Source organism: Narcine bancroftii, unplaced genomic scaffold (assembly GCF_036971445.1).
Source record: "Narcine bancroftii isolate sNarBan1 unplaced genomic scaffold, sNarBan1.hap1 Scaffold_609, whole genome shotgun sequence".
Lineage (NCBI taxonomy): Eukaryota > Metazoa > Chordata > Chondrichthyes > Torpediniformes > Narcinidae > Narcine > Narcine bancroftii.
This window is the reverse complement of record NW_027212137.1, coordinates 18,902-44,919: the sequence shown is the minus strand read 5'-3', so window position 1 is coordinate 44,919 and position 26,018 is coordinate 18,902. Positions and strand designations below refer to the sequence as shown.

The 26,018-nt window shown below is 42.5% G+C and overlaps 1 protein-coding gene and 1 long non-coding RNA gene across 3 annotated transcripts in view; one reads left to right on the top strand and one right to left on the bottom strand.

Moving 5' to 3' along the window:
• Nucleotides 1-3,908: 3,908 nt before the first annotated feature.
• On the bottom strand, nt 3,909-25,227 carry LOC138751022 (uncharacterized). Its single transcript, XR_011349670.1, has 4 exons — nt 25,069-25,227; nt 23,355-24,569; nt 6,965-7,082; nt 3,909-4,256 (listed from the first exon to the last, which is right to left on the bottom strand). It is a non-coding gene; the product is annotated as an uncharacterized lncRNA (long non-coding RNA).
• LOC138751021 (adhesion G-protein coupled receptor V1-like) overlaps nt 6,253-26,018 on the top strand; it is a 38,618-nt gene continuing 18,852 nt past the window's right edge. Inside the window, exons 1-3 of one of the 2 annotated variants that reach the window (XM_069913122.1) lie at nt 6,253-7,060; nt 10,123-10,244; nt 14,462-14,653. In XM_069913122.1, coding sequence (XP_069769223.1) covers nt 10,188-10,244; nt 14,462-14,653 — 249 coding nt within the window. In that variant the 5' untranslated portion in view covers nt 6,253-7,060; nt 10,123-10,187. Of the gene's footprint in view, nt 7,061-10,060; nt 10,245-14,461; nt 14,654-26,018 lie in introns of those variants that run through there. The other variant, XM_069913121.1, reaches the window with a different exon arrangement.

Genomic DNA, 26,018 nt, shown 5'->3' with positions numbered 1-26,018 from the left:
TCACAAAGATAAACGTTTACAGAGCCGTTGTCATACCCACACTCCTGTTTGGCTCCGAATCATGGGTCCTCTACCGGCATCACCTACGGCTCCTAGAAAGCTTCCACCAGCGTTGTCTCCGCTCCATCCTCAACATTTATTGGAGCGCTTTCATCGCTAACGTCGAAGTACTGAGATGGCAGAGGTCGACAGCATCAAGTCCACACTGCTGAAGATCCAGCTGCGCTGGGTGGGTCACGTCTCCAGAATGGAGGACCATCGCCTTCCCAAGATCGTGTTATATGGCGAGCTCTCCACTGGCCACCGTGACAGAGGTGCACCAAAGAAAAGGTACAAGGACTGCCTAAAGAAATCTCTTGGTGCCTGCCACATTGACCACCGCCAGTGGGCTGATATCGCCTCAAACCGTGCATCTTGGCGCCTCACAGTTTGGCGGGCAGCAACCTCCTTTGAAGAAGACCACAGAGCCCACCTCACTGACAAAAGGCAAAGGAGGAAAAACCCAACACCCAACCCCAACAACCAATTTTCCCCTGCAACCGTGTCTGCCTGTCCCGCATCGGACTTGTCAGCCACAAACGAGCCTGCAGCTGACGTGGACATTTACCCCCTCCATAAATCTTCATCCGCGAAGCCAAGCCAAAGAAAAGAAGATTATACTGTCACACCATTATTAATCTGATCATGGGTTGGGGGAAATCTCGACCAAGCACTGGCCAGTGGGACGAGCTTAGATGGGCAACTTCGTCAACGTGCACGATTTGGGCCAGATGGCACGATTTATTTCACCCCACCCCAGATGCTCAATTTATTTTGGAAGAAAACAAAATGTTGTTGCAAATGTGAATATTTAACCTTTTGAACATTTGTTCTTTTTTCAAATTCAATTTGCTGAAAATAAGTTTGAAGTGTTTTGTTTGTAGTTTCACCATCACTGTGTCATGTAGCACTGTACCTTAAAAGGTCTGCAGGTTAACAGGAGAGCTTCTCATTTTCATTTGGAGCAGGAGCTGAAAGTTTTGTTGACTCATTCCTTCCAGAGTTATCATTATTAAGCCCTCAAGGGCCCCAAACCTGGACACCAGTATACAGTCAGATCAACACAGAATCAGCAATCTCAACTCTTATTCAAGGATTTCCTATCCTTTTGTCCCACCATCTGGCCATAGTTTGTCCTGTAATGCAGCAGTGTCTGTTTTTGTAGAGGATTGACATGTTTCCATCTTAAACGTCTTTACATAATATTGCCCTGACTATCTTTTCAATTAGAATGCAGTGGCTTAATAACAACAGAACTATTCTGGAAGCTATTCATTGTCGTCCAAAAACCACAGAACAAGTTATGATTTTTGTAATTTGAGGAAGGTGTTTTTTAGAGAGTTGAAAATAGATCTGGCCGTGGAAAATTAGAACTAAGGACAGTTAGGCAAGTCAGTGACCTTTAAAGTGGAGATGATATGGTCATAGTCTAAGTATGTTCCTTCTGGAAGGAAAGTTTGGACAATAAAAGCCACTCTAATGACCAAAGAGAAAGACAGTAATACAGAAAAATGGGCAAAAATTGTCTAAAATATGACAATAACAATGAATAAAAATATTTCAAGGGAAGTGAGAAAGGAAATAAGAGAGGCAAAATATTCATTGGGAGCTAAACTGAGAGGGAATACAAATGTTTCCTCTAAGTAGATGGAATACAATGGTAGAAAATCAGGTGAGGAATTGCCAAATGATGGCATCCAGACAAACCTGAGAAGCTTGCATGTGAATCCCTATAAATTAGCTTATGAGTACAGCATGCATGTTGGAAAACATAGTATGAGGAGTTTAATAAAGGCCAGAATGATTTAGGCTCTCAGTGTAACTGCATGTGGGTAGATGTGCAGTGGGAGTCCAATGAAGATTCACTAGGTTGATGGGGAGGGCGCTGTATGAGGTGGGATTAGCAGTCTGAGCTCATGGAGTTTAGAAGCATGAGAAATGACCTCAACATGGCTAAACAGAATAGATTTGGGGTGATGTTTCCCCTGGCTGCAGTGTTTAGAGTTAGCCATTCAGGCAGATGTTAAAGGAAATGTTTTCACCCATATGGAAGTGAATTTTCAGAATGCTGTACCTCTGAGTGCTGTTAAAACACTCAGTATAATTGAGAGATTTTTGGATATTAAAATAATCAAAGGAAGTCGCATTGAGGTAAAAGATCACTCAGCATCTTGTTGAATGTTGCAGCCAGCAGAGGCAGCTGAATGGATAACACTTCTTTAATTTCCAACGTTCCTATAATTAGTAGCAGAATTGTAAGGCCAATTCGGTATCATTAAGGAGATAAACATGTGGATACCTGGATGTATTGCAGAAGGTCAGATTATAATGCTTTGCGTCTGTTTACCATACCATACTCATCACTGCTTCTTTGAACCAATTACCTACTCTCCTTTTATAGAGCTACTGAGAAGTGCTGTGGAATTCCCCCCAACTCTGGGCTCTGCCTCAAGTCCCCATGAGGAATATAGTGGCAGAATCTTGTCTTAAAAATATGGATGGTTACAAGAATGCTTGGGATTTCTGTTTTAAGTCCTTTTGGGGCCAGGCATGTTGGATAATGCCATGAAACAGCAAGTCTGCAGATGCTGTAATTGTAGAAAAAACGGTGGAGTAGCTCAGTCAGACTGGCAACTTGTATAGGAGGTAAAGATATATTACTGACATTTCGGGCCTGAGCCCTTCTTCAAGTAAAAAGCAAAAAAAATGCAAGTAGGAGAGAAAGGCAGAATAGGAGGAGGAGGAGTCCAGACCTACAAACAAAAGGAGTTAATTAGATATGATAAGAGGAAAGGAGAGAATTGATTTTGTCTCTGTGAAAGGAGAAAGAGGGAAGGAAGGGGAGAGAGAACTAAAGAGTAGGAGATGGAGGGACCCAGTAAATGCTGAAGGAATTAAGTGGGTCTGCATGCAGACTGGGAGATGGCTTTGTTGAGCACCTCGACTCTGTCCGCCGCAATACTTTTGGATCTCCCAGTGGCCACCCATTTCAATTCTCCATCCCATTCCCTTGCTGACATGTCTGTCCAGACTGAGACCACTTGTAAGTTGGAGGAACATCACCTCATCTTCTGACTGGGCATCCTCCAACCAGGTGGCATTAATATCGACTTCACTGGCTTTTATTAAACCCCACTCCCTTGCTTCCCTATTGGTCTCTCCATCCCCTGTCTCCTTTCACACAGACATAATAAATTCTACCTTGTCTCTTATCGCATCCAATTAACACCTTTTGTTGGTCTGGATGCTTCCCCCATGGTTTGAATTCTGAGACTTTCTGATTTATCCTGCTCTGCCTTTTCTGATTTTCCTTGAAGAAGCGCTCAAGCCTGAAACGTCGACAATATATCTTTGTCTCCTATAGATGCTGAATAGATCAGCTGAATCCCTCCAGCATTTCCGTGTTTTTACTACAGTCACAGCAACTGTAGTAAACTGAAACAATTGTGTTTCTCAAAGATATATAACCAACATTTTGGGCCTGATCCATTCTTCAATGTACAAGCAAAAGGCAGGCAGATATCCCTCTCAAGGCTGAGAGACACAGTAAATGCTGGAGGAACTCAGAAAGTCTCGTAGTGCAGTAAGCTTTGCATAGAACTGCCAGCAAGCCCAGCAAAATCTCAGCCACTGCTAGAGACTTCTACAGGCTGCAAAGTGTGTGTTATGTGGCACAGTGAGTCTTAGATAACCTGCTGTAAACTTCAGGAGCTCTCAACTCCCACAGTGATACTAAATACCCATTATATGTAATTCTTCATGCTCTGAAGACCTGAGACTTAAAGGCTTGGTGTTACAATCCCCTCACAAGGTAGAGTGGCTTGTGTGATGCATGGCTGCAGCAGTAAGCAGACACAAAACTCGAGAAAGACTGTACAACAGGCTTTATTCAGTTAAGGTCTCTGCTACAGTGGTAGCTGGACTGGTGGCTTCCTAAGTGACTAGCTCGGGAGGGGCCAGCTCAGGATTATATCCCGGGTGGTTGATTGACAGCCGGCCAGATGGTGTTTGGTCTATTCAGGACGGTTGATTGACAGCCGGCCAGGTGTGGTCTGTCCTCCGTTGATCTTCCTGCAGGTACAGAGATTGCCCCCTGCAGTAGGCCAGTGGTGTATCACCACAGCTTGTGAAGTGTTGCTGTCAGAGGCCTTCAGTTCTTAATGTCCTTGATCTTCAGAGACAGTTCTATAATATCTTGGATGATGAAAGACATTTAACTGCAATTCAAAAGAATATAAACATGTTTGTTTAAAACACAACGAAAACTTGCTAAATTTACTTAACAAGATAAAAGATTATGTAAAATAAATAACTCCTTTCAACTAGCTGCCACATGAAATAAACGGGGACGTGCAGAATCAAAATTTATTATCATGAAATTTGGGGTTTGAGGCAGTATCATAGAGCAAACATTTATATTATAACCATCTTATGACATTACTATACAAGTACAAATAATAGAGCACGAAAAGTTAGACAGGGTCATTGATTATTCAGGAATCTGAAGGCAGCGGGCAAAGAATGTGTCCATGTGCCATTGAGTACTCGTCTTTAGCCTCCTGTATCTTTTTCCCAATGGTAGCAGAGTTAAAAGAGCATGGCCTCGGGATAGAGGCTGCTACTTTAAGACACCATCTCATGTGGATGTCCTCAATGGAGTGGTCTGGTGCCTGTGAGTTAACAACCCTCTGGAATTTATTCTTCTCCTGAGAGTTGGCACCTCCATACCAGACAGTGATACAACCAGCCAGAATGCTCTCCATAGTACATGTGTATAAGTTTACAAGAGCCTTCGGTGACATAAAGAATCTCCTCAGACACCTCACAAAGTATAGCCACTGGCGAGCCCTTTTTGTGATTGCATCAACGTGGAGGCTCCAGGACAGATCCTCGGAGATGTTGACACTCAGAAATTTGAAGTTCCTTATCCTCTCTACTACTGACCCCCTCGATGAGGACTGGGTTGTGTTCCCCTGACTTAATAAGTCCACAGTCATCTCCTTGGGTTTGCTGACGTTGAGCACAAGGTTGTTGTCATTACATCATCCAACAAGCTGATCAATCTCCATCCTGTACGCATCTTCACTCCCATTTGTGATTCTGCCGACAACTGTGGATAGCATTGGAATTGTGCCTGGCCACGCAGTCATGGGTGTATAATGAGTAGAGCAGTGGGCCAAACACTCATCCTTTGCCAGCATTGAAAAGCCAAATGTGAAGTACACTAATAATACAAGAGAATTTGGGTTCCTACCCCAATTATGTAGCACCTTAGTAAGATTAACTTTGAGAAATGGTGTGGAAATGTGATCTCTGTATCTAAGGAAGAATGAACCAAAGGCTTAACAGATTGATTCTTGGGATGGTGGGTTGGGCACATAAGGAGTAATTAAGATGTCCCAAAATTAGCGATTATCCATCATCAAGAGAGAAGTCAGAAATTGTTTCCGCACCCAAAGGGAAGTGAATCTCCTGAATCCTCTACTCTGGATGTCTGGGAGGACATTTCAAGAGAGAGATCCACAGATCATTAAAGAGACAAGATATAGAATGTTAGTGCAAGAATGTGATGCTGAAGTAAAAATACTTGTCATCAACTGCAAGAGTGGGCACGAGGGTCTGAATAGCCCATTCCGACACTGCTGCCTCCTCACCATTTTGGACTTGATAGATGGATTGTACAGCACTGGTGTCGTGACCTTGCATTGCCAGCTGACCAGCAGGTCTCTGAGTTCTGGTCCAATGACATTGAGAAAATATTTCTAAGTGCAGGAGAAAATGGAATCTTTGTTTTCATTTGATACCTGTCTTCTATTTAAATGTTGACAGTAGGCTGCTTACAATAAACATTTTAATGCTTGTGTTAAAATAATGCAGGAAGATCCAAGCATTTGCTTGTTGGTGACATGAACACTGATTGCAAGTCTTGACGTAATTATAGTAAGACAGGTCATGAACTATCTCGCAGAAGGAATTGAGAGTAATATGTTGATCCAAGCTGCCTGCACTTACCATTGACCCTCCAAATAAAGTTTTAATTAGCTGATGCAATCCCTCGAGGGTAACCTTGCAGGATGAAACTGATCCTCAGTGATTACGGTGAGAAGTAAAACACGCAAGTCTGCAGTTACCGTGGTTGAATTTTAAAAAAAACAAAAGTTGGAGAAACTCAGCAGGTCAAACAGCATACTTGATGTAGAAAATATGAAAATACAATACCCTTTGATGAAGGTTTCAAGCCTGAAACATTGGTTATGTGTCTTTATCTTTGTTCTACACTGTTTGACCTACTGAGTTTCTCAAGCATTGCGTTTTACCTCAGTGATAAAGACCTGTACATAATCGGGGGCTATTGAAATATACAGGTGGGCTAGTGCAAACCCCAACCACAAAAAGAGAAAAATACCAACAGCTGGCTTAATCCTTGTCTTCTGGTTTAATTAATTGTTAAGGCTACCAAATGCATAAAACATTATAAATGTTTCTGAATGTCAAACCATTGAAAAGTATTCAGAATCAATTTTTGCCTAATAATTAATGCGTCAGGAAGACTTTTTTTCTCAGACGATATCCTGAAGTATTTTACAACCAGCATATTGTAACCTGCAAGCTGGTTATTGTTGTGACAGATATGTAACATAGCATTTAATGTGAGTTTATTTTCATATACATAAGTACGATACACAGTACATACAATATAGGTACACACTCCTTTATCCGGAACCCTTGGGGGAGAGTATGTTCCGAATTTCAAATTTTTTCGGATTTCGGAAAGCCTGATTTAAGCCCACCCGAATTATGCTGCCGTATGCACCCCCACCCCCTTCCAGTCATGCTGCTGGTCTCCCCGCCCGCCCGACTCACGCTGCCGATCTCTCGCCCTTGCCCACCCGACTCGCACTGCCGTCTCTCTCTCCCTACTTACTGGATTTTGGATCATTCCACATTTTAGATGTCCGGATAAAGGATTGTGTACCCGTATACAGATGCACTGAAGTTCTTAGTTGCTAGCATGAAACAGGTAGGTAAATTACCACAAATGTCTGGAAGAAAAAAAAGATGATAAATACCAAAAGATTTATGTACACTACAACTCCAATTATCCAAAATAGTCAGGACTGGCCCTATGTTGGATAAAGCATTCAAATAATGTTTAATTCTCACCAAAAAAAAAATGCTGGCCACTGCCGATCACCGACACCTTCCCACCAAGGCTCCCGCCCGGGAGCCTGAGGTCCGCACTGCCGCTGGGTGCCTGAGGTCCCTGCTGCCACCAACAGCCTGACATCCCCGTCAGATCAGCCCCAAAAAAAATTTGGATAAATGAGGATTTCTGATTTGTTTCGGATATCCTCATTTACCCGAAAAAAAATTTAAAAATTTAGAAATGAGTTCAGATCATCTGATTTCAGATAATCAGATTCACAGTTGTGGTTAGTGCAGGAAAAAATGACAATTTAGTCATGCAGACAGATCCTTTGGTGCTCCTGATGCCGTTTATGGTCCACCTAAACTGTCTGCATTATTGAAATGTCATTTTTTTTTCCTTACACTTATCTATAACTGTTCATATTTATTCCATAGTTGGGTGACTGAAATATGCTTTTATTGGAATAATCTTAGCTGTGTCCATTTCAAGATTTCATCACGTTAACTAGAAAATGGCCTCCATAGTGCACAGAATGATATTCTCTGAGTATCTCTTGGAGGATAACAAGGGATCCTGCTCCACCCTGTCCTGGGAATGGTTATTATTGGCAACTCTTGGGACAACATTTTTCAACCAGCTCAACACTGAAGTGGAGGCTTTCAGGGAAAGTAGCTAAGTTTAAGTTATTTGTGTACTTTCATCCAATGCACTAAAATGAATACCAACAAGCCCTGATCCTTTAAATCAGCCACCATTTTTTTAAAATCCCACCCCTATCCATATTTCAAGCTTGACACCATTAACAACAAGTGCTAGACATTCCAACCCTCTCTTGCTGGTCATTTATTTTATTTTGTTGTTTCTTGTACCCGCGAGCAAAATTCCAAACCATAGAACCAACTTTTGTTCCTCCTCCCCAACACCTGCTCTTTCCTGATCGCCAAGCACCAACTGTGTCCATTCCCTGACTTCCACCCCATCACCATCCCCCTTTCTCAATCACTGGCCAAACTCATCAGGTCTGATTAGACCCAATCAAAAGAGCTCCCAACCCTAATCAGAAAAAAAATGACCCAGCCAGATAATTTTCAGGGGGGGGGCGGGGGGATCAAGTATGAGCATCAAAATTTCTTGACCAAAGTTGGTATCATTTGGTTAGCGAAGACCAGCTGCTTCTCCATGCTTTCAACTCTAATGAAGCACTGAAACACTAAGACTTCTGAAGTTACCAAAAACAAGCAGGACATTGTTCCACAAGTGTGTGCCCCTGGGTAGCCTCCACATTAATGAATAGATTCACTCACTGTATCCATCCCTTTCCAATGTGCTTACATTAGATTTCCACATTTATGGGGCCTCTCCTCTCTGTGCCTGATTGGTTTAAATATTCAGCCTCCATCTAAACCTGTTTACAATGCGTTTATGCGAAAAAATGAAATTTTCTTTTGCTTGATTGAAGCTCACAGCTAACTACTGTTGAAGTTCAAGGGTCAAAAATACTGCTCACAAAAAGAGATGAAAAAATGTACCCAGTTTTGGTTAAATTGAGAAGGAGGATCAGATCAAATTGACCAGCTGAAATTCCAATGTCTATTTTCAAATATACTTAATCTGGAGAAGGCCAGGACAACGTAGATCTAAAGTGGGAACACTTTTTCATGGATAATTGATAGGTTTACTCAATATGTCAAGGCTAAAATCTTTTAAAATGAGCTTAGTTTCCTAAATAAGAAGTATTATGAAAAATTAAGAAGTTGCATTTGCTTTTAACAATGAATTGTCTCTACTTGTGGATACAATAAACAGTTTTATTTGAGTGTTATTTAATTTTAAATTCTAACATAACTGATTTATTTTCCTCAACAGAAAAATACTCATATCCATGACTTCAATTAAATTTATGTCCTTTTTTTGCTTTATTTATAAAATCTATGAGGGATTTTGAAAGCATGCCTCAGAATGTGCTGCTTGAAGTCTACTTGTGTTTGGAGCCTTCTCCATAACACCAATAACCAGTTTCACATCGTGTAATCTTTATTGGAATGTTCATATCAATTTTTTACTATAACAATCTGGATAATTTGACATCTTGGAGATGTTAAGAGAAATAACTGTTGCATCTTACCGGATGTTGACCAAATTGTCATGGACGTCATCTGGCTGGCCTTGCATTGATACAGTAGCACCTCAGCTGCAATACGGAGCGTACCAAAGGGCTTGATATCCCATCGGATTCAACCTGCCCTTCATTTTGGAAAATGAGGTCCAGGTGGCACAGACATGAACTGGCACACCTGCACTGCTGGAAAGTCTGAGATACATTGTGCCTTTTTGGTAAGGACAGGAAATGGTTGGACGTGAGTGAACTGCAGATCACGATCTCTGCCGTCTGAGCTACAGCTTACATTCTCTCCCTGGCCACGTGTCTGAACAATTAGGCAATGGGGCAGATAACCCGCCCTTGCATAGAAAACTTGGCAAAGGGCTTCACTTTCATCTCCCTGGCTTCCCCTCTATCCTATTGCCTTATTGTCACCCTTATCTCCATATTCTCTGAGATGCTGGCCAAAGCCAAGAAGTGACCAATGTGTCCAAGGTGCTGGGTGAACTGACTACTTGGATCTGACCAAGGCTTTGTGAAAGCCTGGCAGAAGGATCCAGCTCAGAAGTCTAAAGCCCATTATTCTGCTGCTCTGCCCAGCCTTGGACAAAAACGGGAGACAGCTTATGGATATATCAGATGAGGAACTGAATGATGAGATAATAAATGATGGGAGTGGGAAGGAAAACTTATACAGCAAGTTTTATGAATCTCTCCTGGCATGTAAATTTATCTACAGATAGCACTTCTTGCTATTACAACAAGTCAGGCAAGATATCCTATTCACAAAATGTATTCTGAAACTAGCTGACTTGTAATCTCATATTTGCAGAAGTTCCTCTTGTGCTGTATCTTTTTGCTTTGATATCACTGACATGGCTGTGGGGAGGCCTGCACATGGCTTACAGACACTTCTGGATGTTAATCCTGTATGTTGCCTTCAATATCCTGCAGGTAAGTGAATATCGCCTCATAAAGATGGATAATAGAATGTAAAACTTCAAGACAATCTAATTTTTAATTTGTTAACTAACCATTTGAAAAGTATTAATCTCATGTAAACTGCCACCTGGTGTAGGTTTCCCCATATTCTGCCTTCAATCTTCTGCCTGAATTGAGTCTGAGGTTAAGTTATATGAAATGTAAGTAGGAGTAGGTCTGGCTCTGTCCCACCAATCAATTTTAATGCACTTGAATATTTAGATTTTTTTTAATTTAGAGATGCAGCAAGGCCCTTCAGCCCACAATGTTGTACAGACCTATAGACCCTTCCTCCCACACAACTTTCCATTTTAAATTCATCCATATGCTTGATTTGTACTCCCTTGAATTTCACCAATGTACCTGGCCCCACCACTGACCCAGGTAGTGCTTTCCATGCACAAACCACTCTCGAGGTTAAAAAAAAACTTTTTCCCTTGAACTTTCCACCTATTACCTTAAAGCCATGCCCTCTTCCATTGAGCAATAGTGCCTGGGAAGGAGGCGCTGGCTGCCCACTATCTATTCCTCTTAATATCTTGTATACCTCTATCATATCTCCGCTCATCCTCCTTCTCTCCAAAGAGTAAAGCCCTTAATCTCTGATCATAATGCACACTCTCTAAGCCAGGTAGCATCCTGGTCAATCTCCTCTGCACCCTTTATTTCCTATAATGAGGCAGCAGGATCTGTACACAGTTCTCCAAGGGTGATCTAAACAGAGTTTTGAAGAGCTGCAACATAACCTTGCGATTCTTAAACTCATTCCCTCGATTTATGAAAGTTAACACCCTGTAAGCTTTCTTAACTACCCTGTCCACCTGCGAGGCAACATTCAGGGACTTGTAGACATGGAGCCCCAGATCCCTCTGCCCTTCCACATGACCAAGAATCCTGCCATTAACTTTTACTCTGCCCCGGAGTTTGTCCTTCCAAAGTGTACCACCTCACACATCTCCAGATTGAACTCCATCTGTCACTTCTCAGTCCAGCTCTGCATCCTATCAATGTCCCTCTTCAATCTTCTAAAATCCTCTACACTATCGGCAACACCACCAACCTTTGTGGCATCTGCAAACTTACTACCTCCTCATCCAAGTCGTTAATAAAAATCATGAAAAGCAGAGGTCCCAGAACTGATCAATTAAGGGACTTCACTAGACACAACCCTCCAATCTGAATGTACTCCCTCCACCACAACCCTTTGCTTTTTACAGGCAAGCCAGTTCTGAACCCACATGGCCAAGCATCCCTCGATTCCATCCCTTCTGACTTTCTGAATAACCCTACTATGTGGAATCTTATCAAATGCCTTACTAAAATCCATGTAGACCATATCCACCACACTACCGTCATCAATATGTCTGGACACCTCCTCAAAGAACTCTATCAGGCTTGTGAGACATGATTTGCCCTTCACCAAGCCATGCAAACTGTCTCTGATCAGACCATGATTCTCTAAATGCCTATCGATCCTGCCTCTAAGAATCCTTTCCAACAGCTAGCCCACCAAAGACGCAAGGCTCACTGGTCTATAATGACCTGGACTTTCCCTACTACCTTTTTTGAACAAGGGGACAATATTTGCTACCCTCTAATCTTCCAGTACCCTGTGCCATACTGTACCACGAACCAGTGCTACCCAAAATACACCTAAGTGACCAATTAACCTACTCACCTGTATGTGTTTGGAATATGGGAGGAAACCAGAGAAAACTCATGCAGACATGGGGAAAATATACAAATTGAACCCAGGTCACTTGTGCTGCAATAGTATTGCACTGACAACACACTGAGAGAAGGATGTTTGTTTCATTGAGCAGACTTGCTACATCATTCTTTTAAACAACAATTGGCAAAAGAAATTGGCCTGAAATAGTCTTTGGCAAATTATTATAATTTACGATGTCAAGAAATTTTTAAAAACTACAGAAGTCAAACATCGTGGGAAAGGGATTGAACACAAACAGAACCAATTTAAACTAATTTTTCGGCAAAATTATGGCTTTGTTGTATCCAGGGGCATCTCTTGTTATCTTCTGGGGTAAATAATTTTGGCTGAAGACTGGGTTCTGTGATGGTGGGGTTCAATACAAAAATGTATTGTTCACCTGGTGTTTCCGGCTGAACATGCTTCATATTTGGCACTCAGTGCAGGGATTTCCCCCCCCCCCCCCCCCCGACACTGAAGATGGGGATGGTCTTGGAGCTGCCTCGTCCTCAATATTTCATTGTCTACTCTTATTCATGATGAGATGGGGCAGGACTGTGGAGCTTTGATCCTTTGTTGGAGGGAGATTGTCCATGCATCCAGGCTAGCATCCTTTGTTGTTCCACCAGATAGAAACCTCCATTCTTATTCAGTTGGGTGTGGTTCCCAGCATTGTTACTGTACTTGATAATAATCATAAAATGAGGAATATGCTGAGTGCAAGTTCTGCCACGTGGAGGTGGAGGGGCAATGGTTCAGTCTGTTATTAAGGAAGACACTGTTTATGGGGGATGGAGTTGTACAGGGGCTGGACATCCATGATGAAAATTAGGTGGTCCAGCCCAGGGAATTGGAAGTTGAAGTGATGGAGGGGATGCGAGATACCCAGAGGTAGGTGGGAAGAGACTGGATCAAGGGGAACCAAATGGAGTTCAGGATAAGAATTTATTGTCATGAACACATCACTAAGTTTGTTGTTTTGTGGCAGCATCACAGTTCAAACATTTATATCAACAACCATAAAAAATAAAGTAGTGCAAGAAAAAGTCAAAGTAAGGCAGTATCTGTGGTTAATTGTTCCATTCAGGAATCTGATGGCAACAGGGAAGCAGCTATCTTTGTGTCGCTAAATGCTCTTCTTTCCCCCCTCCCTCCCCCTGATGGTAGCAGGCCTGGGTGGTGAGGGTCTTTGAGGATAGAGGCTGCTTTTATAAGACACTGTGTCATGTGGATGTCCTCGATGGAGTGAAGTCTGGTGCCAGTGATGGCGCAGGTCGAGTTAACAACCCTCTGGAGTTTATTCTTGTTCTGAGAGTTGGCACCTCTGTACCAGACAGTGATGCAACCAGCCAGAATGCTCTCTACAGTACACCAGTAGAAGTTTAAAGAGACTTTGATGACATACCTAATCTTCTAAACAAAGTTGGGTTTGATGATATCGGTTCGGAGGAGTAGGAACACCAAACATAATGGGTCACCATGGAATGCAGTGCAATAGAGTGATCTGGGAACACAGATACATCTTTCCTTGAAAGTTGTATCATAAAGACAGCTTTTCATCCATTGGCTATCATAAATCAAAATACTGAGGACAGGATTTGATGTTCTAGAAGGCATCAGGGAGACAAAATTTGAGTATTGTGTGCAATTTTGGTCACCTGTCTGCAGGAAAGATATCAATAAGATTGAAAGAGTGTAGAGAAAATGTATAAAGATGTTGCCAAGTCTGGAGGAGTTGAGTTATAGGGAAAGATTAAATAGGTGAGGACTTTATTCCCTGGAGCATCAGTCATTTAGGGAAGATTTGATACTAAATTATGAGGTAAATTGGAGTAACTTTTCCCACTGAGGTTGGATGATACAAGAATGGAGGACGTGGGTTAAGGGTGAAATGTTTAAGGGGAACTTCAGGAGTAACTTCATTGTGGTGAGAGTGTGCAACAAGCCACTGGGGAAATGGTGGATGCAGGTTTAATTTCAACATTTAAGAGAAATTTGGATAGATATATGGATGGGAGGGGTATGGAAGGAGGGATACAGATCGAAGAGACAGGTTGGGTGATAGTTTTGCATGGCCTATCTAGACCAAGGTGCCTGTTTCTTTGCTGTAAATGTTCTATGTTTCTAAATTTTAAACTTGTTTTTCTTGTAAATAAAGGAGAAATGCTTAGCAACTCTGTTGCCCTCTTGTTGATAAGTTCATAACTTCATAGATGAAAATTAATGGAATTAACAGGTAGATGGTGCCTCTCATCAAAGTTTATATTTAAGGTATAATTGAATAGAATGCATAAAAATAGGCATTAAACATGACTTAGTCAAGTATGCACAAGCTAGCAACCCTTCTATATGCCAGGAAAAATAAATTTTACTGTGTAATTATATTTTTGCTTAAGCTTTCAGCAAATTTGATTTTCCTTCAGAGTACCTATCCTCTTCTCTGCACTCTTTATAATTGTTATTGGGTTTTGTTTTGCAGGGCCTATATGTTTTTGTGGTGTACTTCATCTTGCACAACCAACTCTGCTGGCCAGTTAAAGCCAGCTACAGTATGGAAATCAATGGTCATCCCAGTCCTGGGTCAACCTATCTCGCATCTGGCAGCCGTGCTCCATCAGTAGGAGGGGAGATCAGCAAATCCACTCAGAACTTAATCACTGCAATGGAGGAGGTAACATTGATCAGAAGTGAACTTTCACAATCTCATTACCAGGTTACTTTTATAAGCTTGAACTTATTCCAACTGCACAGGTTTTGTTCTCTACATGGGAGATCTTTCTAACATAAATCATGTAGCTGATAAAAATCCAACCAGGAACATAATTGAAAAGTAATGAAACCAAGGCTTAAAATGTAAATGGCAAAAACCTGGAGAGCGTTGGAGAGCAGAGAGAACTGAAGGTACAAGTGCATAGTTCCATGAGTGTGGTTACAGGGTGGTGAAGAAGGGATTTGGCACACTTGCCTTCATCGGTCAGGACATTGAGTACAGGAGTCGAGATGCCATGTTACAACTATGCAAGATGCTGCTGAGTTGTGACTGGTTCTGGTCATCCACCAACTGGATATAAATTATTAAGCAGGCAAGGTCACAGAAATAAGGATCAAGAATCCAGGGCTTAAATTATAAGAAGAGTCTGTAAAACTGGACCATTTTTCCTTGGAGCATTGGATGAACTTGCATAAAATTTTGAGGGACATAGAAGTGGTGAATAGTCAGAGGTTTTCTTTTTTTACCCAGAGTAGAGGATACCAGAACTAAAGGGCAGAGGTACAAGTCTGAGGAGCAACTTTCCCACACAAGGGCTGGTGCTTATATGAAATGAACTGACCGATGAAGCTGTAGAGGCGGGTGCAGTTGTGGTGATTCAGAGGCATTTAAACAGGCATTTGCAGACATCTGGGCTCATTTAGAAACAAAAAAAAAGTGTACAGAAAAGCTGGAGGAGCTCAGTTAGGATTGCAGCATCCATAGGATGCAAAGATATTTTATTGCCATTTTGGGACTGAGCATTTCATCAAGGTATAAGTCAAAAACCGGGTCAGCATGGATGAGTTGGGCTGAAAGGCCTGTTTCTTTGCTCCATGACACTCTATGAAAGTATATCTTAACTGGTGCCTCCATTAGAACACATATGTGGTTAGCCATTAGGGATTGTTGGCTTTTCACATTGGTGTTCTGGATAAGAGCTTGTTAAGGATGACAGTGGTTTCTGCCATTATGGACATGTCACTATGGAACCAACCAGTAGGTGAAGGGACAGGTAAGAAATCGATCATGGGCGATTTTTTTTAAAAAGTGGTTTCAATTTTTATTTAAGGTAGTGCGAAGCATTTGTATTTTTGAAAGATGGGGAATCATACTTTATGGCAGTGAAGCAGGAGGAAAGATGGAGTCTTGTTAAAATGATCAGTGAGCGTGTAGTTGTTTAGTATGTTCAAAATTAATCAGTGATGTGCACCTTTCAGCCTGTGTCCCACATGGAGATATTTGTCCACAGTCCAAAGCTTCTGATGAATGTTGACTCGTGCTCAATCAAATCATTCAAGCAAGTATTGCTGTTAAAGTTGACAGCAATTGAATTGAATGAGATGCGTGAGGTGGTAGACTTTGGAAGGACAAACTCTGGGGCAGAGTAAAAGTTAAGGCAGGATTCTTGGTAGTGTGGAAGGGCAGAGGGATCTGGGGGTCCATGTCTACAAGACCCTGAATTCAATTGGTCACAAAGGGTTCTTGCAATAAAAGAACAGCAGAACCAATGAACATACAGCCAACTTTATTGTATTACAATAACAGGAGCAAGAGGCACAAGGAATGAGTAGAAAGTGTCACTTGTTCCCTGCACTGAGCCTTACTTAACTTGTACTGTATTTTAGTTCACCTTATATAGTCCTTTAGAAGGGTGCTTCGCGCAGCTTTACAGGTTTCTTGCAGCTGGTAATTCTTGTTACATCTTGATTTTCTCACAGCATTTTCAACTTCAGATATGCTAACCTTTGCATAGGTCTGGTCAAGCTCTCCTTGTCAGGTCGCATTATAGTCTTGTGGCTTTGTTTTCAGTCATATATCTATCAACCTGGCTTTTGCAACCTTGCTCATACATTTCTTAATTGTGGTTTTTCATCTGCAAGGCTAGCAAATTACCATTAGCCTATACCCAACAACAGAAATTCCTTCCCTTAGTGCATTATATTCTTTCACAATGCAGTGCTTTCTAGGTCTTGCTCAGCAAGTCATGCCTTACTTTACAGAGCCTATTAATTCCCGGATCACAAAATGCTAACTTGATATCCTGCATCCCTCCAACTGGACAAGCTTGCAACTCGTGCATTCTGAATTAATTGAGCAAGCTCACACCAAGACACAAGAGCAACTTGTCCGTGAACTACTCTTTGCAGACGATGCCGCTTTAGTTGCCCATTCAGAGCCAGCTCTTCAGCGCTTGATGTCCTGCTTTGCGGAAACTGCCAAAATGTTTGGCCTGGAAGTCAGCCTGAAGAAAACTGAGGTCCTCCATCAGCCAGCTCCCCACCATGACTACCAGCCCCCCCACATCTCCATCGGGCACACAAAACTCAAAACGGTCAACCAGTTTACCTATCTCAGCTGCACCATTTCATCAGATGCAAGGATCGACAATGAGATAGACAACAGACTCGCCAAGGCAAATAGCGCCTTTGGAAGACTACACAAAAGAGTCTGGAAAAACAACCAACTGAAAAACCTCACAAAGATAAGCGTATACAGAGCCGTTGTCATACCCACACTCCTGTTCGGCTCCGAATCATGGGTCCTCTACCGGCACCACCTACGGCTCCTAGAACGCTTCCACCAGCGTTGTCTCTGCTCCATCCTCAACATCCATTGGAGCGCTTTCATCCCTAACGTCGAAGTACTCGAGATGGCAGAGGTCGACAGCATCGAGTCCACGCTGCTGAAGATCCAGCTGAGCTGGATGGGTCACGTCTCCAGAATGGAGGACCATCGCTTTCCCAAGATCGTGTTATATGGCGAGCTCTCCACTGGCCACCGTGACAGAGGTGCACCAAAGAAAAGGTACAAGGACTGCCTAAAGAAATCTCTTGGTGCCTGCCACATTGACCACCGCCATTGGGCTGATAACGCCTCAAACCGTGCATCTTGGCGCCTCACAGTTTGGCGGGCAGCAACCTTCTTTGAAGAAGACCGCAGAGCCCACCTCACTGACAAAAGGCAAAGGAGGAAAAACCCAACACCCAACCCCAACCAACCAATTTTCCCCTGCAACCGCTGCAACCGTGTCTGCCTGTCCCGCATCGGACTTGTCAGCCACAAACGAGCCTGCAGCTGACGTGGACTTTTTACGAGCAGTAAAGTTTTGTTCAACTGACAGGTCATTGATATATATGTGTGTATATATATATATATATAATATATATATATATAAATAAACCCTGGCCAGGATGAGGGAGGTGCAAAAGGTGAAAGGAACTGGCTAAAGGTGTTGGAAAGAACAGGGTGTGTGTGTGTGTGAGAGAGAGAATCTGTGGATGAAAAGAGAAAGCAGGAAGATTGTGTGGCCTCTGTTGGTTGTGGTCGACCATGGGTACTATGCCTCTGGTAAGCTGAAGCGGGCTCTCTATGGTGCAAGCCAGGGCAGAGTTGATAGGGAGCTTACCCACGCAGTAGGACTCCCCTCTCCATGCTAATGACAGGTCCAAAGGAGTGATGCAAGTCGATACAATTTGGTGCCAGCAGAATTGCAGTTGTCGTGCTGGTGCTGGGTAGGAGGAATAGATTACTTGAAATGTTCATGTAGACGACCCAGGCAGAATAAGAGGTTCTCCTCTTCAAATTTGCACTTTGCCTCTCTCGGGCAATGGGGGAGGCTGCAGATGGACAGTCTGGGAATGGGAGGGGAAGTAAATGACTGCAACCGGAATTTCCAGCTGGTGGACGAGGTCAGAACGTGGGTAAATAAACACCTATTCTGTACCTGGCCTCACAGATGTGAAGGGTGTGCAGTAAACGATGCTGTATTGCACAGCCAGTTTGTTTACAATCATTATCTGTTTACAGTTCTTTGTTTTCACTGCATACAGTTTATTTTTTGCACTTCCAATAATTCTGCCACACCCGCGAGAAAAGGAATCTCAGGATTGCATGTGATGTCATGTATGTACTCTGACATGAAATCTGGAGAAGGTTCGTAGAAAACTCTGCCTTACCTGCAAGAGCTGTTTGGGTCCTTAAATGGAGGTAGGGGGGATAGGTGCAAGGACAGGTGTCATATCTCCTGCGGTTGCCAGAAAGGGTGGGGTGGAGCAGTGGGGCGTGAGAGTAAGCAAGGGAATAAAGGAGAGAGTAGTTCCTATGGGAAGCAGAAAGGGGCAGGCAGGGGGAGGAATGACTGGGAGTGGGATCATGTTGTGGTTGGTGAAGTGCTGGATGCAAAGTCTGGTTGGGTCAAAGTTAAGGATGAAGGGAACTCAGCTCGTGTTCTGTCTGAGGGCCATGGAGTGAGACCTAAAGTGTGGGAAATAGTTCAGCACACTTATTACTCCACTAGAATATCAGTCTGGATTTTTATTTTTGAAACTCTGGATTGGAACTTGTTTCCACAACTTTCTGACTCTAAAGCAAAACTGCTACCAGCTGAGCCACAGCTGATTTAAAGTGACCATCTGTCTGATATGCATCATTCTTAAACACAGCTGTTTCTTTCAGGGCTAGACTGAGTTTTTGTTTTTCCTTAAACTCTCTGCTGTTGACAGCACTCACCACCCTTAACATTATCACATCCTGAGGTTTTAGCTCTTGAACAGAGCAATGAATCAGCAACTGTTCTACTGACCATCACCTGAATATTGCCCAGTTGCCGGGCAAAGTGTTCTACACTGCTTATTTTGTATTGGGTTCCCTTTCCCCATGTGTGGGCCCAAAAGGTTATAAAAATCCTTTTAATGCACTTTAAGGAAGGATTTCTTTATTGACCAAAACTGTATCAGGAGCAAATTCCGTAGCCATAGTAACTTAATCTGATCTCGCCTGATACACGTCTTCACTTTATCCCAGACCAATTTATTTCTCTCTTTCTCAGGACTGTTGAAGGGCCCCTTATATGAACCATTAACTGTTTTTGTGGGTGCTGTCTCACCTGTTTAATTTTTCCTGCATTTTCTGTTTTTATATCATCATAGCTTTACTTATCCTTGTATAAGTCGAGCCTGCTGGAATGCTCCAACCCTTACCATTAACTCATAACACAGGCCAAGAAACTTGATGTGCTGGTGACTGCTACCATTAACACAGAAATACTGGAGGAACACAGTCTGTCTCACAGCATCCAGAGGAGGACAAGATATATTAGTGACATTTCAGGCCCGAGCCCTTCCTGAAGGTGTGAGACAAAATAGCCAACACCTGGGGAAAGAAAGGGAGGGGAAGTACAGACCTCTGATGAGAGGAGAGGTGAGAAATGATTTTGGCTCTGTGAAATGAGACAGAGGACAAAGGGGAGAGACAGAGATGGAAAGGAGATGGGGAAAGAAGATTGGGGAGGGACAGTTTCAACAAAAACTGGTGTTAATGCCATCCAGTGGGAGATTACCAAGTCAGAAAATGAGTTGTTCCTCCAATTTGCAGGTGGTCTCAGTTTGGCATTGCACAAGACCATTGTCAGACGTATCAGTAAGGGAATGGGGTGGCGAATGGAAATGGGTAGCCCCTGGGAGGTCTGCACTATTGCAGAGGACAGAGCCAAAGTGCTCAGCAAAACCATCTCCCAGTCTGCATCCATTCTATACAATGTAGATGACCCCTGCAGATACACAAGTGAAATGTCGCCTCAGTTGGAAGGACTGTTTGGGGCCCCAAATGGTGGTGAGGGAGGAGGTGTGGGCACGTGGAGCATCTCTTTGGTCATAGGTGTTAGGTCACAAGGGAGCGATTGCTGGGGAGAGAGGAGTGGACAAGGGTGTTATAGAGGGGGCAGTCCCTGCAGAAGGCAGGGGAGGGGATAGCATTAACATAGACTTTCAGTTTCCATTGAAACTTCCCCCCCCCCTCACCCTCTCCATCTCCTTTCCCCTGTCTCTCTTTCCCCCCCTTCTTTTCACAGCCACAATCAATTTTCACCTTTCCTCTTATCCGATTCAATTCACCCTTTTCGTCTGTTGGTCTGTCCTCCTGCCCTCCCATTCTTCCTCCTTCCTTCCCTCAGCCTTTAATTCAGTAGCTTCTCTATTTTCACTCACATCTTGAAGGGCTCAGGCCTGAAACATCAGTAATTTATCTTTACCTCCTCTGGAAGCTGCAAGACCATCTGAGTTTTGACTACAATTACAGTGTCTGCAGACTTTCATGTTTCACTGCTACCATTAAGCTATTTTGACTCATACATGCTCCTTATTTTGCATGTTCCTTCTCTGCCACATCTCCCACGGAAAACTAACTTTTTCCTCTCTTTCCTGGTTCTGACAAATGGTCACTGACTGAAACATGAATGGTTTCTCTTTCCACAGATGCTGTCTGACTTCAGTATTTTCTGTTGTTTCAAATTTATTTAAAATTATTATTGGCTTGTTGCTTACCATTTGCACTTTCATATCTATGACCAAAATATCAGCATCTCGGTTAAATTAAAACATTTCATGGGTGGCCCTGGTACTGACTCAAGTTGCTAGTCTGGCCCTCTCAAAACAACATAGGATGCCACTGGTTTAAATGGTCATTAGTGGGTTCAGGCTGTGAGTGTTCATGTAGAACAACTTTCATCCATGGCTTCTTTTGCAGATATAGCTTTACACTGCAATATTTTGAACATTTACTCTAATTTCCAATACTTCTGCTTCTCTCACCATCAATACCCCAACACGGTTGTTGGTCCTGGTTGTACGAGGGTTTGAAAATAAAAATAAGACGATGTTGCAATTTTAAGGTTTTTTTTTGTAAATTGCATCTCAAATATCACACATTTGTGATCTCGGCTGCTTAAAACCAGCAAAAGCCCCTTTCACATTTGTGTCCCACTAAATCAGTTGTTCAGTGACCTGGGATAGGAATGGGGGAGTTTGGCTTTTCACACTGGCAAGGAGCTATCCCTGGGGTTAGGACTGTTCTACCTTCTATCGATGACATCTGAGTGACGCATTGAGTGATGGCAGACCTGCCCTCCCAGAATTCCATACAGCAGAGAAAGGGCTGTTTGCATAGCTGCATGCATGGACCATTCATGGAAGGGTTGGCCACATGGCATTTTGGGAAGTAGGGTCCGCCCTTGCTTTTCCCCACGGTCTTTATAAATTGTGCGTTATAGCGCTACCAGTTTTCCCACACTGTTTAAAAATTGTCCCCTATTGCTATTTATTTCCTCTCTCCCGCTGCACTTTAACACGGCAAAAGTTTATACTTCAATTTTAATCTTCTCTTACTTCACGTTTCTGCACTCACATAAAAACTTGGCTCATTTTCAATCCCACAATGCAATTGCCCATTTCACACTTGCATGATTGTGGCATCTGCCGGGGATTGTACTAGGGGACGAGGCTGTGAATCCCCAATGTGAGATGACGTCATGTGACACCAGCATTGAGCTGATTTTGCTTTCACACTAGACACTTTAAAGGCCGATTGGCGGTTCATTCCTGGGATCACTTCCAAGTGTGAAAAGGGGCTAAAGACCATTCAGTCCACTGTTAATACCAGCCTCAAAGTAATACCATTAATCTAGTTTATCCACCTATTCCCCTGCAATCTATTCTCTCAATGTTCATCAACTTCTCCTTCATGATAAATATGACCCAGAAAAAGGCCTCTCACCCCACCAAATCTATGCTCATTATCATGGATGCATTACCCATCTTAATCCTACCCTCATTTATTAATTTTTTCCCCATCAATTCATCCCCCTCCATTTCATCTGAACACTCGGAATAAGAGTTTTTATTGGGCAATCAACTTCTAACCCTTATTCTCCTATCACACCTGCCCTATGGGTCATAAATGGTAATAATTAACCTATAAGCCAACGTGTATTTGGCATGTGGAGGAAACTGGAGTACTCAGGGGTAACCCAGACAAAGTCCACATTGACAGCCCTGAAGGTCAGGAGTGAACGTGGATCACCAGAGGAGTGCTGCAACAGCAGTTTTCCGTCTTCCACAACATGACAGCGTGATGCCTGTAAAGATTTTATTTTAAACCTTGTATCACAAAATAAAAATATTCAAAAGGGCAAGCATCATCTGCGGTGAAACAGGATGAGATTTCAATCACACCTGGTTCTTCTGCCAATCCCTCTAAACCTCATTGGAGTTTTTTTTACTCATTCTGCCAATGACCTGATGTACGAGTGTTCACTTTCTCTTGCCCTTTCTTGATTTTTGAGCTTGCCTCATACATCACTTCTCACCTTCCTTTGCTCTTAGGATAGATTCTCCAGCCTCTTCATGTAACTGAAACTGCTCATCCTAAAGGTTCGGTATCTTTTCCCCAGCCTCTTTGGCTTTTAAATCTTTTAATAGTGCAATGACGAGAACTGGATGTGATGCCCACATGGGAGACACTCATGTTTAACAAACGCAACCTCAGTGCTTTCGTACTTTATTCCCCATGATGCAAATCCTCCAATCCAGTATCCTTTTTTGTCCATCTGCCAGAGGTTAAATAATAAAGGTTCACAATGACGGTATATTTTAGTGTACAAGTCAAGTCATGAAACCCTAAAAATTTCTCAAAGAGGGGACTGACTTGGACACCAGATATACTTTTGAGACCTTTAATTCACTGAAAAAAATCAGATTGATGTCAATTCAGCGAATAAGTCGATGTTGGAAACACGTCACCTGTGCTGCTGCTCCCCACTGCCGGGTGCCGCTATAATCATTCCTACCTGCGAACCTGAAGTCACCAGCACTGCTCCTGCCTGGGAGGCAGAGGTTCCTGCTCCAGCTATGTGGGCTGTCGCCGTTGCTGTCTGGTAGGCCGAGGTGTTTTTTTTAAATCTTTCTTTCTTAATTGATTACTTGCGATTTGGCGGTTTTGAAAAATTTTGGGTTTTTTCTGGGAGGCCTGAAAAATGGGGGAGGACATGTATGCCGGTTGACTTATACACCAAAATATACAGTAATTCCTGGCATACCAGGTTTTTCCCGCCATGAGAGTTTGAACCGAATTGGCAAATACATAGAATTAAGAAGGAAAAGAGGTTGCAATATTCCACATTTTGTTAGGCATGATCAGGCAAGTACTGAAATGTTGATTCCCCTTGTTTATGGGCCAAGAAGTAGAATTTGGAATTGTTTTTTGAGAACTGAGATAGAAAGTAAAAATGTCTCAAAGTTTATGCTTCCAGAATTCACTCATCTCAGAGGAGTGAAACTCTAAAAGGAACTTTTGGCCAAACAAAATATTTGGACAGATGATCAAAGTCCGAGTCAAAGGTATTTTATGGAGCATCTGAGACGTGGCAAGAGAATTATAAAAAAGTAGGAAAGTTTTAGGATGGAATTTCAGTTTGGGGTTTTGGCCCAGCCTTCAAAAGGGAAAGGAAGCAGGTCTGAATGTCATTGACAGACCAAAGTTCAAGAAAAACAAAGATGAAAATTTTTAACCATCCTTCTCTTTGAGCTGTAACCAAAGACAATCTTAGACCATTAGGGATTGTCCATCTCTAATTGCTGGAGAGAAGGTGATGGTGAACCACCTCCTTGGGCCTAGTCAACCCAACAAAACAGCATTCTCTGGTCCTCGATGTAAGACAATCAAATATAACACACATACAGACAAACAATACATTTGCAGGACAATTTTTCATATATATACAAATAAACAAATAGTTTCGTGAATATGAAAGTCTCGGATGGTCAGTGTGAACAGTTCCTTTGGATGTTCAGCAGTCTCACTGCCCTCGGGAATAAGCTGTTCCTCAGCCTGATGGAGCTGGCTCTGATACTCTTGCATCTCTTCCCTGATGGGAGCAGCTGAAAGATGCTGTGTGCAGGATGGAAAGGTTCCACAATGATTTTGTGTGCTCTTCAAGAGTTAGAAGGCATGTGGAAAGCATTTTGTCCTCTGCACTGATTGTAAAAAGATTGTAGCTGAAAATCTGAGAATAATCACAACACAAAAATGAGTTATGATTAGTGTTATCATTCACTCCCGAACAAAATTCATGGACATATAGCATAAAAACAGGTTATTTTGCTCTCCGAGTTCACACTGACCATCAACTTTGCATTATGAGATTTGTCTAGATTTTTTTCCACCGCATAAAGTCATCTAGTAACTTTCAAAGCAGATGTCTCATAAGAAATGGGAGCAGGAGACGGCCATCCTGGCCCCATCAAGCCTGCTCCACCATTCAATAAGATCATGGCTGATCTGATGATAGGCTCATCCACCTACCTGCCTTTTCCCTCAATTCCCTTGATATGGAAAAATCCATCCAACCTTATTTTAAATACATTTACTGGGTAGTGAATTCCACAGATTCATCACCCTCTGGGAAAAGCAGTTCCTCCTCATCTCTGTCCTAAATCTATGACACTGATCCTTGAGGCTACGGCCCCTAGTTCTTGTCTCACTTAACACTGGAAAAAACTTACCATCTCTGGTATCAACCTGGTGAACCTCCTCTGCACTGCCTCCACAGCCAGTACATCCTCCCCTCATGCAAGAAGACCAGAACTGCACATAATACTCCAAATACAGCACCAGTTAAGGGTATAGTTGCAGAATAACCTTCTTGCTCCTAAACTCAATCCCTTAGCAGATTTTGAAAGAGAATGTTATTGAGCAAGATCAACTGTGTCACAGCAGCAGAATATGACCAGTCACCTCCAGGCTAACTAAAGTAATGTCAACAAGCCATGGATAAGCAGTTACCTAATGATCACTTTACAAGACATTTGAAATATAAAGCCTCAAGCTGCTTCCTTGATAAAGCTCGAGACCAGCTGGTAAATATCAATGAAAGAAAATGCATTGTATGTCATATTTTCCTCATAACATGTAATCTGAGAACTCTGAAATACTATTACCACATTAAAGAAACACTTGCTTTAATGCCAGAACAATCTGGCAGAGAAGGTTGTAAAAACACAGAAATGCCGAAGGAACTCAGCAGATCCTACAGCATCCACAGGAGGTAAAGGCAGATTATCAACGTTTTGGGCAGAAGCCCTTCTGTGGAACAGCTTTCACCTGCTAGTAATTCTCATCACCTCATCAGTTTCAGAGGAAGGTCCTCAAAATGGTGGTAAATGCAGAAAGTTGCGTGGCTCCGTGCCAACTCTCCTCGCCTCACACAAATTGTGGGTAGTAGCACGCCTACCCTCCTAAAGAAGGAAACCTTTAGAAATGTAAATTGTAGCAAAACATAAATTAACACCATACCTTTCATGAAATATCTATACCAACAGGTGATACAACCATGGTAGCTCACATTAATGCTTTTACTGTACACCCACTGAACATTAAGATCCATTCTTTCACAATGACTAATCTTGACACAATGGAAAAATAACAAAGTGCCATTGAGGTAACTTCTTGTTTG